Source organism: Protomyctophum bolini, assembly GCF_963924005.1.
Source record: "Protomyctophum bolini genome assembly, chromosome: 21".
NCBI classification, from domain to species: Eukaryota; Metazoa; Chordata; class Actinopteri; order Myctophiformes; family Myctophidae; genus Protomyctophum; species Protomyctophum bolini.
In genome coordinates this window covers 10716711-10734754 of record NC_137882.1, presented here as the reverse complement: position 1 = coordinate 10734754, position 18044 = coordinate 10716711, and the positions used below count along the sequence as shown (strand labels likewise).

The 18044-nt window shown below is 46.0% G+C and overlaps 1 protein-coding gene across 1 annotated transcript in view; it reads left to right on the top strand.

The window, feature by feature from the left end:
• Window positions 1-282: 282 nt before the first annotated feature.
• The window catches only part of eya1 (EYA transcriptional coactivator and phosphatase 1), a gene marked incomplete at its 5' end in the record, with an annotated part of 33618 nt that continues 15856 nt past the window's right edge, over window positions 283-18044 (top strand). The window contains 7 exons of the mRNA XM_080793317.1: window positions 283-334; window positions 605-727; window positions 6030-6112; window positions 6811-7003; window positions 8770-8912; window positions 9817-9900; window positions 14198-14287. Coding sequence (XP_080649443.1) covers window positions 283-334; window positions 605-727; window positions 6030-6112; window positions 6811-7003; window positions 8770-8912; window positions 9817-9900; window positions 14198-14287 — 768 coding nt within the window. The remainder of the gene's footprint in view (window positions 335-604; window positions 728-6029; window positions 6113-6810; window positions 7004-8769; window positions 8913-9816; window positions 9901-14197; window positions 14288-18044) is intronic.

Sequence of the window (18044 nt, the reverse complement as noted above, 5' to 3'; positions counted from 1 at the left end):
GTTGCAGACACTTGGGGGTAAGTCTGCAATCAAAGATTTAAATTGTCCGTATTTTATGGGAGAACAGATCTTTAATTTAAGCTGTAAGTCATTCCACGTGGTCGGGGCACTAAAACAAAAGGCTGTTTTCCCCAGTTCTGTGTTTACATTTGGGACCTTTAGTGTGAGCCAGTGACTGGAGCGTGTCCTACATGTTACAGGATTCCAATCCAGCAGAGCTTTAACGGTAAAGTTCCATCAATTGCTTTAAAAATAGACCAATGTAATTAACTATCTGGTAGAATGGAAAACCAGCAGAACCAGTGGTCCCTGAGGACCGGAGTTGAGAACCACTGTAAGGGCCATACCCGGTTTGACTGCCAAGCACTAGTTGTCCCGCAGACAACTGCTTTGCAGTGAGATTGAAGCCCATGCAATCTAATATTTCTAAACGACTGATAATAGTGATTATCAGTGATCATCCCATTCTGTGATAACACACACAAGCAAACGGCTCTGTGCCCCGTTTGCTGTGTCCAGTGAAATTGAAACCTAGTGTGTTGACTGTTGCTTGTGCATCAAACCGATCTGGTGTCACTAACTGATTTAGGTCCATTGTGGGCAGGCATAAAGACGGAGGGGGGTCTGAGTCAGGCCCAGTCCCCGGGACAGACGGGCTTCCTTAGCTACAGCTCCCAATTCACCACACCACAGACGGGACAAGCACCCTACAGCTACCAGATGCAAGGTGAGGACGTCATGATGAATCACCTACTACCCCAAACTCTAGTACTTTCTTAATCACAATTCTTCAAACCCAACTTATCTACTTATTCCACCCTCTGCCTTTCTACCTCCCCAATAATAATATAACCAACCTACCTCAACCCAAAGTGTCTGTACTTCCTGAATCCCTCCTCCTCCCACTTCCACCCCAACTTTTCTACTTCGCCAATAGCCAACTTCTCTACTTCCTCAGTCCCCACCTTCTTCCAACCCAACATATCTGCTACCTCACCAATTCCTCTACTTCTTCAATCAACAACAGTTCCCCAGCGTTTCTAGTACTTTGCCTCTACCGTTTCTTCTCTCAGATAGTACAACTGGATACCTCTTGGGAATAGCTGTTGAATGTTATTAGTCTCCCTTATGCATGGCTTTCGTCATGAAAATGTAACAAATACATAAACGGGATGGGAATCTAGAAGGACAGGTAGAGTGGGTGCTCTAGTAGTCTACAAGACCTGTTCCTCTTGTCCTCGCTCTTTCTGACAAACCAACTCTATCTCTCCCCTTTGATCCTCAATATCTATTATCCCAAAGTTCTTTTACCGTTGTTTTACTAATGCTGCCTAATGACTTACTTTCATTTTTTCCCATTTGTACACATTTTCGCATTTCTCTGTACAGCAAACATTTCTCCCCAGCAAACATTTCTCTCCTCTCCCCTCCAAGCTACTTTCATTTTTTCTCTTTAAAGGAGATTTTGAGAGAAAGGGTCTCTGTCCTTGATTTAACGATTCGGCGGCATGCGTGAGGCCCTCGCCATATCCCAGGCAGATGGCTGTGTCCGGGCAGTCGTTATGAGCTGCCTCCCCGACTGCTCCCTCTCCTCTTAAAACGAATCAACACAGATGGAAAAATGGCAGGCACTTAAGAGGCACCAGCCATGCCTCCCCTCCCCGCCATAGCCTTTTGTTTTTTCTCTCCCTGTGATCGTATTTGTATTTGTTTAAGAGCTGAGACCGTGGAGATTTATGGCCTTGAAGTCGATAAATACAAGTTGTCGCTCTTTCTCTCTCTCTCTCTCTCTCTCTCTACAGTAAATACAAGTTGTCGCTCTTTCTCTCTCTCTCTCTCTCTCTCTCTCTGTCTCTCTCTGTCTCTATCTCTGTCTCTCTCTTATCTCTCTCTCTCACACACACACACACACACACACACACACACACACACACACACACACAGCCCTTTACCTTGGCAGCACCTGTGCCAGAGTAAGCTAGCCCGCTTTTTCTTGTTGCTTGCTTCTCGCCTGTCTGAACGTGTGACCGTAGGAACATCTCCACATGTTGCTGAAAAGCCTCCAGAGCATCTTACAATAAATAACACTCGCCCAGCAACAGATGTGGCACAGGGAAGCCTCTTTTCCACGCCTCTTAACCAAATACAGTCGGCCGCAGCTAGAGATCTGCAGCACTCAACACAGCCTGCTGCATGGTAGCTGAGACACACACACACACACACACACACACACACACACACACACACACACACACACACACACACACACACATAAAGAGAGAGATGGGGTCAAAAAAAGAGAGACAGAGAGCATGCAAGGCAGAATGTACAAGCTGCTTGCCTGGCCTCAGTGGTTTAACTCACGATGACAGTGTTATGTGCCCATTCATCTTCTGAGTATTATGCTTTCTCTCTGTCTCCCTCTCTCTTTCTCCTTCTCACTCTCTCTCCCTCTCCCCGTCCCTCTTTCCTGCTGCTATCTCTAGCTATCGGATGCCCCACACAGCGTTAAGTGCGTTAGTAATTGACAGCCATGTTACATGACAGATTGACCACTATTGTGGCCCTTGTGTTCTCTAACTCCGGCTCTGGCCCTTAGCCACAGCATTATCATTACTCTGTATTGATCTGCCTGGGAGAGGGGCTGTAGGCCTGGGTGTCCTGAGTCTGACCATATACTCAGGGTCTATATGTGATACACCCCACCCCACCGCCCACCCCTGTGTCCCTGCCACCAGCCTGTGGCCAGCTGTCAAGGGAAAGGACGATTACATTAATGTTTTTCTGCGCTTGGCTTTCATGTCTGATGCCATGGAGCTTTGTGTGGGTGCTAAAGTTGCGATACCAAACTGCACGGAGAACAAAGGCGTGCCTGTGCCCTCTGATGTTACGGACCCTCATCATAGTTTATTGAGTGCATCCTTTTGGATTGTTTCTGCATGGCGCTGTTGTGTCACGCGTTGTGTGAAAATAGCCGACCTACAAGCTCACAGCGTGTCGCATTATCATGCGTTGTGAGCATGTAGATCTGCTATTTTTAATAATTAATTTGGGAAACATTGGACAAGCCCAAAACAGGGATCCCTAGTTAAAAGTAGTTAAAGAGACAGAGAACCTATGCCGACGGTAGGACCAAGCAGATGTTAATTAGGTGAATAATTGGGTTCTAGGCAGTCTCTCAGTGGCAGTATGAGTGGAAGGAGTCAAGGCCCCGGTTTGCCTTTTAAAAGGAGAGCCCCATCTGGACTTGATAGCCTATTCCCAAGTGGGGCATACAAACTTCTGCTACAAATATTGTGCACTGATGATAGACTTAGCCCGTGGCAAGAGGACTGATCAAGCAAAGCAAATGGACTCCCAATTGCAGGGCCAGAAGGCAGGATGGAAGGGAGGGAGGGAGGGAAGAAGTGAGGGATGGTGTCTAGTCTTGAGTGAGTGAGCTAACTGGAGCAGGACAGGGGGAGGGAGAGAGAGAGAAAACATGCCCCCCGGGGAAGCGCAAGGGCCCCCCATTTCCCCCGCCACCACTACCACCGCAACCACTACTACCCCCCTCCCCTCCCCAACAGCGTGGGCCCATTCTCACTGGGCTTGCAGGGGTCCCCTTGGCTTTTATGTGGGTCCTTGTTCTCCACAGAGTAACCCCCTAACCCCACGAGTGAGAGCTTTTATGACTTTTTGAACTGTGCATTAGGCTAATTTGTTGTCGTTCAAAGCCTTTCTTTTCCACCCAGGCTTCTCTTTTATTCTCCGTCTCGTTGTTTTGTTTCTCGATGTGTAACTTTCTGTGGAGAAAACAGACGTTCCTCTGTCTCTCTCTTTATGTCTTTCTCTCTGTTGAAAAAGCCCTTAAAATGTCAAACAAAATGACAGACATGTCAGATGAAAAGTGTTAGAGAGACTTGGTTGGAAAAGAAGGTGGAGAATAATCTTTACACATGTGATCGCTGGAAGAGGGGACAAGCTAGACAAATAAATGATCCTTCTTGGTAATCTGGAGGTCTTTTATTTCCCTAAAGATTTTTAGCCCAAGCAGTGGCTTGAACTATGTACTTGTACATTGTACATCAAATAGCAACATACTATAACATAGCTGATCTACAAGCTCAAAACACACTGAAATGCGTTTTGAGATTGTGGATTGCAAATTAAATTTTTGCCTATTTTTGAAGTCCTCGACTGGCGCAAGCACCGTCCCGTCTGCAGTGGCAATGGTTTGTTAGATAGGAAATTGTGGAGGGCAGCGATCCAGGAATCCCGTGTTGGTGTTGGCTAGACCTCACTCTCGCAGTAACTAACTTTCTTTCTTTCTTTCTTTCTTTCTTTCTTTCTTTCTTTCTCCCCTGCCATCCGCCCCTCTCTACCTCCCTTGGCCTCCCTACCTCCCCCTCCACACGCACATACACACCTCCCCATTCTAAAAGCTGCTTCAAGTTTGTCACGGTGTGGGAGGGCTCTCCTTATGGGGCCAATGACCAGAGGATGAAAAGAACTCCCTATGTTTGTCTCTGGGAACAAAGGTGTAATTACGCCCCCATTTAGGAACAGTAAATTAATCTGACCCCCTTCGGTTTCACTGACTACAGGATAATGCTCCGGCTGTGGGAGAAAGTGGTTGTGGCGATGCAGTGAAGCGGCGCTTTTAAGAGATCGTAGCAGCAGTAGCTGTCATTAATGTCCCCTGTGGATGCACAGAGAAATTACCTTTGAATTGGACATATTTGTAAAGCTTACAGGAACTAGCCCTTGAGGGATTGGTCAGAGCATGTCGCTATAATAGAAACAGTTTAATCAGATATACTGTATATGTATTCCTATGCACAGCTTTGTGTGTGTGTGTGTGTGTGTGTGTGTGTGTGTGTGTGTGTGTGTGTGTGTGTGTGTGTGTGTGTGTGTGTGTGTGTGTGTGTGTGTGTGTGTGTGTGTGTGTGTGTGTGTGTGTGTGTGTGTCTATAGTAGCACGGAATGTGATGATTTGATTGGCTGAGCACGGAATGTGATGATGTATGATGATAAGAGCGTCCCTCACTTCACACGAGTGTGATTTTTTTTAAGTAAGACCATGCTAATCCTCTCCCAGAATGGAGCAAAATGGCTGCAGTGTGAATATTGTACTAGGTTACCACAGTGCCACGTATTGTCATGCAGGCTAGTGAGAACTTGATAGGTGTTTGTAAGCATGCAAGCACGGACATACGCATGCATGTACGCACGCACGCACGCACGCACGCACGCACGCACTCGCGCAACCCACATTTATTTTCTATGATCCTTCTATGAGCCCTGTCTTCCTCTCCCTGTCGGCCTGCTGTCTGCCTGTGAGTTCCCCCTGCAGTTCACCCACCCTGACATGAGAGTGCAGGTGGAGGGGCTGCTGAAGAGAGAGGGGTCAGTCGTATCCCGGGGCCCGTGTCCCCCCCCCCACCCCACACTCATGTCATGTATATTATTAAGCCATTAGATGCTATCAGCCCCACTGAATGATTTAATTCCCTCCGAGGTGCTTCTTTTGAAAAGGAAAAGCATACATATTCATTGGGGGCTGCATGACTGTGTACCGCCCCACCACCACCACCACCACCACCACCCAAAAAAAAGTCACTACTACAAACCCCCTACCCCACACCACCTCAGCTCTCCCGCCCTCCGCCCGCCACTCGTTCCACCCTTCAGTGACTCACACACAACAGCCTCTTGTCTTCCTCACATTGTGAGGGCTCGGACCGCTTGGAGAGCCCCCACCCCACTCTCCTCTTCATTCATCAGTGCAGATTCAATCACTGATAACGCAGGAAGAGTAGGAAGATAGGGCTACTGTTGAAGGCTCTGCCTCCCCCCCTCCCCCCTCCCCCCTTCTCTGTTCGCCACCCCCCAAATAGTCCCACGAATAGCCAGCTTTCCCTCCCTCAAACAGAGTGCACTGCTTCACCTGAAAAACCATACGACCTTGCAAAGTATTTCTGCTGACACAGGAGAACGTTATCTCGTTTGCCGTAATGTCCGAAAAATGTCTTGTTTCTTCCATGCAGGTGGCACTTTCACAACAACATCGGGATTGTACGCGGGAAACAACTCCCTGACGAACTCGACTGGATTTAACAGCACGCAACAGGTAGCCGTGCCCACCCACCTACACCCCCCCCCCCCCCCTGTTTTCTCATCCTGGGGCTAGCTCTGCAGCCTATCAGCAGCTCATATTAGATTAAAATGTAAACTTTCTTTCCCAAGCTGGAAATCTTTAAGGAACACGCATTCTCTATATGTTGCATTTCACCCATGACATATTCAAACATGAATCACTCAGTGTGTCAGAAGTGCTGTAGACGGGGATTATCTGCTTCTCCCCCAGCACATATGTATTATGCCACAGAGGAAAGAAAGAAAAAAACACACATGCACACACACACAGACTAAGACCGATCGTTGTCCAGATGGAGGACAGAAGAGACATGTGTTTGCATTTATATTTTGGAATCTGCACTGTAAAGTAGCAACACTGGTGCAGGGCAAATCTCACATTACTCTGCCCTGCCTCCTACTTCTCTGCTTTTCACACTACTACCTTCTCTCTCACCCACCCACCCACCCACTCTCTCTATCTGCACTCTAAATCTACATGTCTGTTTATTGCATTTCTGCTTTCTTCTCTCGTCATGCTCTACCTCTGACTATACTGTCCTTACCCACATCTTTTCCCTTATTATTGTACACCTCTCTCTGACAATCAAATACCTCCTTTCCCTCTCTCTCTCTCTCTCTCTCTCTCTCTCTCTCTCTCTCTCTGTCCCTCGATCTCTCTCTCCCTTACAGGACTACCCCGGCTACCCAGCCTTTGGCCAGGGCCAGTATGCTCAGTATTACAACAGCTCGCCCTACACCTCGCCCTACATGACGAGTAACAACACCAGCCCCAGCACGCCCTCCACTACCGCCACATACACTCTGCAGGAGCCCCCCTCTGGCATCAGCAGTCAGGCCCTCACAGTCACAGAGAGCCCCGCAGGTAGCAGGAACAGACACATCCCTGGGACACATACATGGACACACAAGTACAGTACATGCACAGAGAGAGACACGCGCGAGAATGAACGTTCCACACAAACACACGTGCTATATATACTGTATGTGCACACATGGTAGGGCTGGGCAATTAACCGAAAATATACCATAATGATATATGGAATCAATAACCGACTTATAACTGAATAATGAAGAAGGTTTTTACATTACAGGTTACAGGTTTGTTTTATATTTCAACGAATCAACACAAAAGTATAAAGGGACATTTCACTTTCAAACATGTTTGGGACTTACACACAATTAAAATACAAAATAAATGACAATAAAACAAAACATGTTTTGCACCCCAGCAGCCCAGACCGTTTTTAAGTTTCTTGATTCTTTACATATTTGATTTGATTTATCAGACAAGCCCCTTCCTATACAAACTACAAACTCCATTTTTAGATGTATTGAAATGTATGAAAGCACCCATCCTTGGTTCTGGTGACTGATATTGGCCTTTAATGCGTGAGGGAGACGTGTTATTTAATTTGTGTTTTATATTTTTGGGGGGAAACAAAATAAATTAAAACAGTAATTGAAAAAAGCACATAAGACACACCCCTCACATATTAGAAGGACAATATCAGTCACTAGAAGCAAGGACAGGTGTTTTTCATTAATCTATGACGGTTCAAATAGAGTTTGAAGTTACAATGGTATAGGAAGGGGACGTGTCTGATCAAATGAATATCAAATACTGAATCAAGCAACTTAAAAACTGTCTCGGGTGCTCACAAAAGCCAGAGTAGTATTAAAATGAAAGTGAAATATTCTTTTAACGCTGTATTATACTTTGTTGTACAATGGTGGCATACACAAAGTGAAAATATCTGTTATTTGCACTTTTTTAAAATACATCGTTCATTAATCGTAATCAAGACAAAAGTTTAAAATAGTCGTAATATTGATTTGAAGTCGCAACGCCCAGCTCTAACAACATGCATACACAATTACACACACGTGTGCATGTTCTCAGGAGTACAGGGGGCTTTGTTTGGTGCAAATGTGGTCTCAGGGAAATCATTTGAACCATCAGATATAGTACACACTCATCTGAACCATCAGATATAGTACACACTCATCTGAACCATCAGATATAGTACAGTAAGTACACACGTGTAGGAAGGGAAGTGTGGGAAGCACGGAAGGACGACTTTCCCCATAATTGTATGTGACGTTAATGCATCATCTGGCAGTGGTGTGTTGATGATATCATTTATAACTTAATGGCTGCATTTGAACTTGTCATCAATCAGCAGTCAAATATATCTGGTTCTGAATAAACAATCTCAAGATGCAGTCATTCAATTTAGACTCAGATGAAATCTACGTTATCGCTCCATGAAGCACACTGGGATTTTCCTTGCTGTGTGTTTTTTTTTTTAATGCAATAGCTTTCAGAAACAGCTCTGCCAGTAGAAGTTGATTATGACTCATAGTCGTTCACTATCACTGAATAACGTCCCAGATGAATACCGGTGTGTAAAAACAGTAACTATAATAGAACAGAATATAAACATTATTGTCCGCATGTGGAAAATATGCCTTTGGCCTCACTGTAGCACATCCAAGACCAAAACTAAACTCAACAGACACAATTGCATATAAGGCAATATAACTCATTTGCTAAAAGCAAACATAAATAGTAGCCTATCTCTGTCTAATTTTTTTTTCTTCATTCCTTCCTTCTTTCCTTCCTTCCAGTGGAGTATAGTACCATCCACAGTCCATCAACCCCCATTAAAGATTCAGAATCGGATCGATTGCGCCGGGCCTCGGATGGAAAGTCACGTGGCCGGGGCAGGAGAAACAACAACCCATCACCGCCGCCCGACTCCGACCTTGAGGTAGGGTGAGCTAGAGCTACCGTGGCGACAGACAGCCTCACCCTGTCTGAGGCACGCGCACGCACGCACACACACACACACACACACACACACACTCTCTCTCTCTATCCAGAGCTAATCCACTTTACTCTATGGCTGCCACAGTGGGTGCTAACTCCTGATGCACATACATTTTTAAAGATTGGAACACGTGTAAATATGAATGAGTTATTAATGCAGCCTGGATTATGTTTTACCGCAACATAAAAAGATAAAATAAGTAAGAGCCCTCATGAAAAGCAGCATGTGATACAGCATGATCAGACTGATTTGATGCTAGAGTGAACAATGTCCCACCATCGCACGCACACACGCACACACACACACACACACACACACACACACACACACACACACACACACACACACACACACACACACACTCACACATACAGGTGCTATAAAACACGGTGGCAACGTGTGTGAATGTTAAATAGTGGCCATAATTATGTCAAAATAAACCCTTAATTATTCTGGGGGCTCCTCATTAATATGATCTGAATTCCAAAGAGGTTAATAGCAGCCATTATGGTGCTGACATCATCAGCATGTTAACATATCTAGTTAATTAGTTTGTCACTATTGATTGCTCTAATGTAAAGGGCATGGGGTGGATGGCGTGCGGTGAGGGCTGGGGGTGGGGGGGTGCGTCGGGGAGGAACTGTTGTGGTGACCAACCCCAGCAAATGGATCCTGGTCCCTGTGGCACGCAAATACACGCTCCTGGCCTATTGACCAGGAGGATCACCTTGCAAGCATACAGAGTGGGACATTGATTTTGCTTCTTTTTCTCCCTATTTTTCTTTGTTTCTTTCTTTCTCTCCCCTCCCTTTCCCCTTCGTATCGCCCACTTCCATCTCTCCAGCGAGTTTTCATCTGGGACCTGGATGAGACAATCATCGTTTTCCATTCGTTGCTCACGGGGTCTTACGCCAACAGATACGGACGGGTGAGTGACATCAGACTGTGGCAGTAGCAGTGCACCTTATCAGCAAAACACATAAATATCAAACCAAAAAAAGGACAGAGGGAGCGAGGGGGGGAAATGTGCCGGAGAATAGGAGAGGATAGGTTTGGAGAGGGTAGGTTTCATCGTGCCTTGAGACCATAGTGAGGAGATGGAGCGGAACTCAATGTACAGATAATTGTTTCTTTTTTTAATAGGCCCAATGAGGCCCGGCAACTATTTGCCTGCTTGTTGCAGCTGTTGGTGCTATGCAGGGCTGCTCTGGGCTCGGCTGCAGGGGCTCACAACAGTTGCACTCGGGATGTCTATTGACACATCTTAAGTGTTCCTTTCTCCTTTAGAAATGCCACATTGTTAGTTTAATTAAGTGCTGCTCAATCCGGCCCATTCAGGCTTGAATTTCCCAGGAGAACGCAGTAGGAGACTGAGACCACCGAATGTAATTTGGCCAAAACTCTAAACTAGTGAGGCGTTCTCCACTTAAAGGCTTATCTTGATAAAGATTCAATTAAATGACTGTCTTTTTTTCCATTGTCGGATGGTAATGCTACAGAAAACAGCTTGTGTTTAAACTTAAACCATATCCGCTAAATGAGAGTATGTGCTTTGAAGGTTGTTGGAGGTATTTGGGAAGTTATTTGCTGTGCGCCCCATGTCAGTGTACATGCTCATTTCATGAAGAAGAGTTTACTTTTCCAGGCTTTGCTATTTGTTATTTCATATAAATTTCGCTCTAAATTTAAACTTTCAAAACAAACAATTTGGGAAATAAGGCTGTCTCCTCTTCTCATGGTTGCTGTGAGGTCATGGGATCTATACAACGCTGAGTTTATCAGTTTTTCCCATTAAGAAATGTATACTTGCATCGACCTGAAGTTAAAGAGAATGTGGTGGCATATAATTATGAAATATTAACTGTCTGAAATATAATTATGAAATATACTCTACTCTATTTCGTTTTTTTTATTTTGACATGATCAGATCTGTTATTATTTTGTATTAAGGACTGAACTCCCCTTTCTCTGTCTGTTCTGGGTATGGCCTTTTCAGGTTTTTTGATGTAGGAAAATGACATATTGCGTCTCATGTGTCAGAGAGCTTAGCGTCTGTGGCCCGTGCTCTGTGCCTTTGTTCTGGTATGAGGGGGTGTTTGATGGGGGCAGTGTTTTGTTTTTGGGGTGAAAGAGGGCTGCCCCGCGACCCTCCACTGTTTATTTACTTTATCCTTAGCCCTGCATGCTGGGTAAAGAGAGAGCGGCTTAGGGAGCTGTGGCTCTGAGATGAGGGCCTCTCCAGGCACACACACACACACACACACTCACACACACACACACACACACACACACACACACACACACACACACACACACACACACACACACACACACACACACACACACGCACACACAGGGACTGCGATGTGCCCCTCCGAAACAGGAAACACTCCTGACTCCATAAGGGCTCGCTCTGTCAGGGCTCATATAGGACGTGACAGCCGCTAAAGGCTCTCTCACTCTCTCCCTTTTCCTCAACATTCCCTAGTTTTCTTTCCCTCCATCTGTCTCACGCCCCCCACCCCCCTCTGCCGGTATTTTCTGTCTTGTTTTTTCTGTCGCGATCGCACCCACCTACAGTACGCTAGCCCTCCAGTGTTACACGATGATTATTATTATTATTATTATCATTATTATATTATCGTTATTAGCATTAGAACTGGCCGAGAGGGGAAGGTAAACATTTTCGCTGGCCACAGAGTGCTGCTCCTTAACTTATCGGAAACAACGATCTGTAAACTACAGTAGCTCAGACACAGACACAGACACACACACACACACACACACACACACACTCGATCCCTGATACAAAACAGTATGTTTTTCCTTGTTGCTCTGGACCTTGCTATAAATAGATTTTTATCACACGCACGCACGCGCACACACACACACACACACACACACACACACACACATGCTTTCTCTCACCCTCTCTCATTCTCTCTTACCCTTTCTCTCTCCCTCACACACGCACACACATGCGCGCACAGTCGTGCACACACACGCCCCACATTGCTGTGCTTATCAGTTCTCCTAATTGGCATCAAGGCAGCTCTCCCCCATAAAGCTGATGGCTGGGGCCAGCTGTGCTACTATTGGGCAGGCTAGAGCTGGAGCTAGAAGGGGGGGGGGGGGGGGGGGTTGTGGGGGTGTGACTTGGCGCCCCTGTAGATGGCACTGACATCCAGGGACAGGTGGTGCTGGAGCAGTGACAGCAGCCAGCCCTTTGGCCTTCTGGCCTGCTTGTATTCTTAACTCCCTCACTGACTGATTGTTTAGATTTAATTGGAAAGGATTCACTCGCTCCGGAGGGCTGCACTTTACGCTGGCCCCCCCCACCCACCTACCCTACCCACCAAGCCACACCGTAACCGTTAGCTAAACGAGCTACGCCAGAGGTTTGGACGGGAGGGACTTGTGTTGGTTGGTGGCCTGTTGGCGTACAGGGGGGAGGGGAATGGGCGGGGTAATTATTTCTGATGAATTCTGACTGAAAGATTGATTCGAACTGGGAGGTTATGGGAAGGAGAGAGAAAAAAGGCGGGGGAAAGAGAGAGAGAGAGTGAGAGTGTGTGTGTGTGTGTGTGTGTGTGTGTGTGTGTGTGTGTGTGTGTGTGTGTGTGTGTGTGTGTGTGTGTGTGTGTGTGTGTGTGTGTGTGTGTGTGTGTGTGTGTGTGTGTGTGTGTGTGTGTGTGTGTGTGTGTGTGTGTGTGTGTGTGTGTGTGTGTGTGTGTGTGTGTGTGTGTGTGTGTGTGTGTGTGTGTGTGTGTGTGTGTGTGTGTGTGTGTGTGTGTGTGTGTGTGTGTGTGTGTGTGTGTGCGCGCGTGCGTGTGCGTGTGTGAACCACAGAGAGAGAGAAAGACAGCTGCCAAGAGTGGAGATTGAGTTCTACTTGTGTGGTTTGTCCTCTGTCACTTTAGTGAAGACATAAGCATTGTGGAGTGTGACAGCTAATCAGCAGATAGCTCAGGTGTGTCTTTGGCTGGTTTAACCCTTTAATCCCGCTGGTTCTGCTGTGTGCTCTGCCTTTAATGCACCTTCACAATCCTCTCCCATTGCCCAAGATATCGTCTCTCCCATCCTCCATTCTGCCTGCTACACACAAATCCGGAGGACAATTGTGTTTTTGTGTGGAAGGTTTTGAAATCGTGAATTGTATTATTATTATTTTTTTATTCCTAGTTTCCTAGTATGTTATTTACTAATGTATGACAAAAGATATATTTCTTCACACATATACAGATATTCTGTCTAGGGATGTGCATACTCGCAGACTTTTTTATTTTCCTTTTTCTTTTTAAAGGGAAAAAGTCCACATTGTCACGGGTTCATTAACTATTTACAGTGTACAGTATCATCTTACAGAGCAGCCCGGCCATATCAGCATTACAGTACATATCACATTACCGATAGAGAAGAAAAAAAAATCTGGATTTAAAAACAAATATGCCTGAATGCAGGACATCATCAATATTCATTTAGGCCGGGAATAAATTGCGTTTAGAAATTTCCAGGGGTGTTGAAATTACTTGCCAAATCAGATTAGGGGAATGCCTCAAAGTGGCCGCTGATGTTCTTTGGAAACTTAAAGGGGAAGGGATGGGTGTGTGGGGGTGAATTAGTTTCTCTACCTAGGGAGCAGTTGGATGATGCATCAACACAAGTATGCAGGGAACGGGCTATTTACGATTAAGCCGTGACCCATGACTCTTCTAAATTGATCACCCCGTCCCCGCTTTGGAAGAGTCACGCTTTTACTGCATTCATTAAAGTCTGGGGGCATTTTCTGATGACTATTCTGGCCCCATTTGGACGCCATAAACAACTTTACTTTCAAGTCTCCCTAATGTCTTCTTTTATGGCAGCTGCGCGCCGAGGATTTTAAAGAGAATTCCTAAAGTGTAAAAGTGTTGTTAATTGAGTGACATCACTGTGACTATGTACTGTATGCCTGATTTATTACTTAGTTGTGCACCATGTCTTATACATTACAATATCAGATCTACAAGCTCACAGCATGTCATGCTGCAATGCATTGTGAGCTTTTAGAGATGATATTTTGGTGCGAGACACCGGTGTGCAACTACAGTTAAGAAAAAATCAGGCCATGCTGTGCTGTTTATTATGACTGAAAATAGAACAACAAACAACATATAATGTAAAAATAGGATGGACATTCTGCTAATTCCTGTGATAATCATAGTTTTCTCTTCTCTTTTTTTCAGGATCCGCCCACGTCTGTGTCATTAGGACTGAGGATGGAGGAGATGATCTTCAACTTGGCAGACACACACTTATTCTTCAACGACCTAGAGGTGCGTGCATGACTATTTTCGTGTGTGTGTGTGTGTGTGTGTGTGTGTGTGTGTGTTGGGGGGGGGGGTGATGCGTGTACCTTCTCTCTTCTTGTTTTCCCAAGCTCACCATACCGCCATTTATTTTACTTGCTCATGGACTAGTACATTCCCAACAACCTGCGATGATTTTTCGTGGTCAGAAGGTTTCTTTCCCCGTAATATTTAAGGTCCCCCGAGTCCCGGGCTAGTAGATTAAGTCAAAACAGGACTGTATACATTACATAAGGATGACCCCCCCCCCACCACCACCACCCCCACCCCCATTAAAGTTTTAGCTTTAAGCAGCAACAACCGTTTCCTAGCGGGGAGCCCATTTCTCAGTTACCCAGTCCCATAGTGGTGAAGTATTACCTCGGAGCCCAAGGGATACTATGAATTGTACATGTGCTGTCAGGGTCGCCAGCCCCCCATCCACTCGCTCCCATAGCGGCTAGTGCAATTTGTCAGGCTCTAGTGTTTCTGCGGCCGTCCCGTCTGTCTGCGTGTCGTGCTGTGTGCTCCAGTGTCGTTGTCTGTCCACCTTCGGCGCAGACTCTTCAGTCACGGCATGAAATCACCCACCACCGAGCCTCTCTGAACCCCTGATTCATGTACGGTTAGTGTAAAATCTGCCCCCGGGGACTCAGGAATAGAGAGATTAAGGGTTAACGTGGAGGTACTGTAGAGGGGAGGGGAGGGGGCCTCTGTGTCTGGATGAGTGTCTGCTCCACCTGGGGGGGTGGGGGCCAAACCAGTAGGGGTCCCGAGGAGTCTAGAGGCTGTGCCTTTTAAACATACTGTATATACTGTTGTACAAGACGTACAGCGGATGTAAAGTCACACACACACATGATGTTGCTAGACGCTTACACATTGAAACGATAAGCAAAACCACTAACACTCCCTTTCACTCCATTTAACTTCTCTCTCTTTCCTGTCACTCACTGTCACTGTCACTCGCTCTCTCTTTCGATATACCTCTCAATCCCCCCCCCACCCTTCCGCTCAATCTCCCTCTCTCCCCCCCTGCCCCTCTATCCCCGATTCCCCCCCCGTCCTGACTCCCTCCTTCTCTCCCTCTCGCCTTCTCTCTCTCTCTCTCTCTCTCTCTTTCTCTCTCTCTCTCTCTCTCTCTCTCTCTCTCTCTCTCTACCCCCCCCCTCAATGAATGTGATCCCACTGACCCAGTGCTTTCCCTCTGTGTCCTGCTTTAGACTGACCTCGCAGGAGAGGAAATGTTTTGTTTGATACTTAAGTGTGAAGAGAGCTGCGGCCGGTCTGCCAAGTCTCATTAGTCACCACCATGTTGCTGCTGCTTCACATGAAGCAAAGCCGCCAAGGAGGAGGAGAAACTGAGAAAAAAAATACAAGAGAGAAAGAGGGAGAGCGAGGGAGAGGGAGAGAGAGTGGAAGCCAAGGGAGAGTGGACGGGAGAAAGAGAAAGAAAATGTTTGTGCTGCCGCAGACAGACGAGTGACTGAGAGATTCCAAACGCAGTCATCGTGATCAAAGTTAATTGGCTGCAATTGGCTGGTTAAATATTTCCTTATGCTATGGCCATGTTGAATCCAGTGTGGCTGCACTTTATTTAATAGACGTGCCCCAATCATTTGAAAAAATGGCAGTTTGTGACAACGCTTAAATGTGGTTTTGCTCAACATCTGTCCCGTGTTTTGATTTCTTTTCATGTGTGATGAAACTGTTCGCAGATGAATTGGCAGCTCGGGCTGCTTATGAAATTATTTGAACGTGTGATGCATATTTTTCTTCTTCTGCTCTATCTCAGTAACGGAATCATTACATTTCGTTTTGACACTTAAAAGCCCAGCACATTTTTTTCCCTCCTCCAGCCTAAACTAGAATAGCTTGCGGACTAAAATAGGATATCTGCGGTCTGCAGAAAGAATGCTTTTATAATGTCCAATGTAAAGATCCTTCTGCAAAAGTCACCGCGATTGTCATGAAATATCACTGTGTGCCGAGGATGAGGGACAGGCAGCCATATTGATCCCACCTACAGCATTTAGCTGCACTGGGCTAGTGTGTGAGTGTTAAGTGTTACTTCTCAGCGAAGCCTGACCAGTTGTGTTTCCTTTTGGCTGATTTACAGTCCTCCATCTCCGATAGGGCTAAATAGAGTCCAAACTATAAATACCAAGGCCAGCAGCAGTTATGTATTTAAGCATGTGCAGAAATGCATATGGTCCATCTAATTTAGTCTAAAGCCATAAAGGGACACCCCAGAGGCTGTGCAGGAACACAGGTGCAGTGTTAGTGGCCTAGCGGTGTGTGAATATTGCCATGGAGGTCTTAGCGCTCTGTTGTTCCACCAACCGTTGCAGAAGTATAAAAAAGGTGCATAAAGTGCAGGCCCTTAAATACTCCTTTACAACTTATGGCTATGGTGGCAGTGGAGGAGGTAGCCGTGACTCATTTGTTTCTCTTGTGACTGGGCGATTCTCTAGTTAAACTGATCCAGGCCAAACAGTTGAGACACACTGCTGTTACTGTTGTTTACATCACAATCAGCCGGATGTATTGATTGTGCTCGGCTGCCTGGCTATGCCGGAAAGAATGCCAGAATGCTAGTTATACGTAGGGGTTAGCTCGCGCACACACGCGTGTGAATATGCCAGTGAATGGAGGTTAGACCGCGTTGATAGAGCTGGTGAGTGACGATTCAGAGGAAAGTCATAAAAAGAAAGAGGGCATGCCGAAGGGGTCAACAGGGATCAGTTTCACCCCTCTCGCTCTCTCTCTCTCTCTCTCTCTCTCTCTCTCTCTTTCTTACTCTCTTTATCGCTGCCTATCTCTCTCGCGTGTGCTGTCTACCCCTCTCTCTCTCTCTCTCTCTCTCTCTCTCTCTCTCTAGCTCTCTCTTTTCATATCACCTCTCTCTTTCTTCTTCCAGTCCTCGTTAAACGTTAGATACTTGGTGAAGGTGGGCTATGGAAACACTGCACCGCCCCAATAGACTGCTTCCTCTCTGCCCACTCACAATGCACTGGAAAGCAGAAGCCAGGCGTATTGATCGCTCCCCCACAACCCATTTGGCACTCAGTGTCTCAGATAAGACTGTACAGGAGAGGTGTAGTATTGTATGTACAGTACAATCTGTTTTTATCATCAAAAAATGCTCTCCCGCAGAAGGATGTATTACGAAAGTAATTGAGGGCAATATGATCCGCATCGATTCGACGTCCACTGTATTAATTTGCCCTGATATAAGAAGTTACATTTCTTCATTGTCTTTTATAGGAAATAATGTATAATCAAATATGTTACATAAATTCCAAAATCTTGATAACTTTTGAATTGGCCACATGCACGTGCTCAAATAGCTAACCCCTGAAATGCAGCCAATAATTATAACATTTGTTTCTGAGTTCTCTCCGTGGAGATAAATGATAAACCGGATTTTGCCATTGGATAAAAATGATACACGTTTCTGCTCACACAGGTCCATCTGTTGGAAACATTCATGGCATCGGTGCATTTTATTATTCATTGGCTATCATTTATGTTCCTCTGCGGGGCTTATTTATTTGAAGTGACACAGGGGTTGAAGGTGGAGCTAATTGACGGTTTGGCATTATGTGCATAATGAAGCCCTCTGAGAGAGAGCTCACTGTGAAGCCTGACAGCCTCGCTGTGACACGGGGGTGTGAGTTTACTGTAGGTGCGCTGCCCCGCCCCGCGCCAGGCGCTATGTGGGAACCAGGGGCCCCTTCCTTGA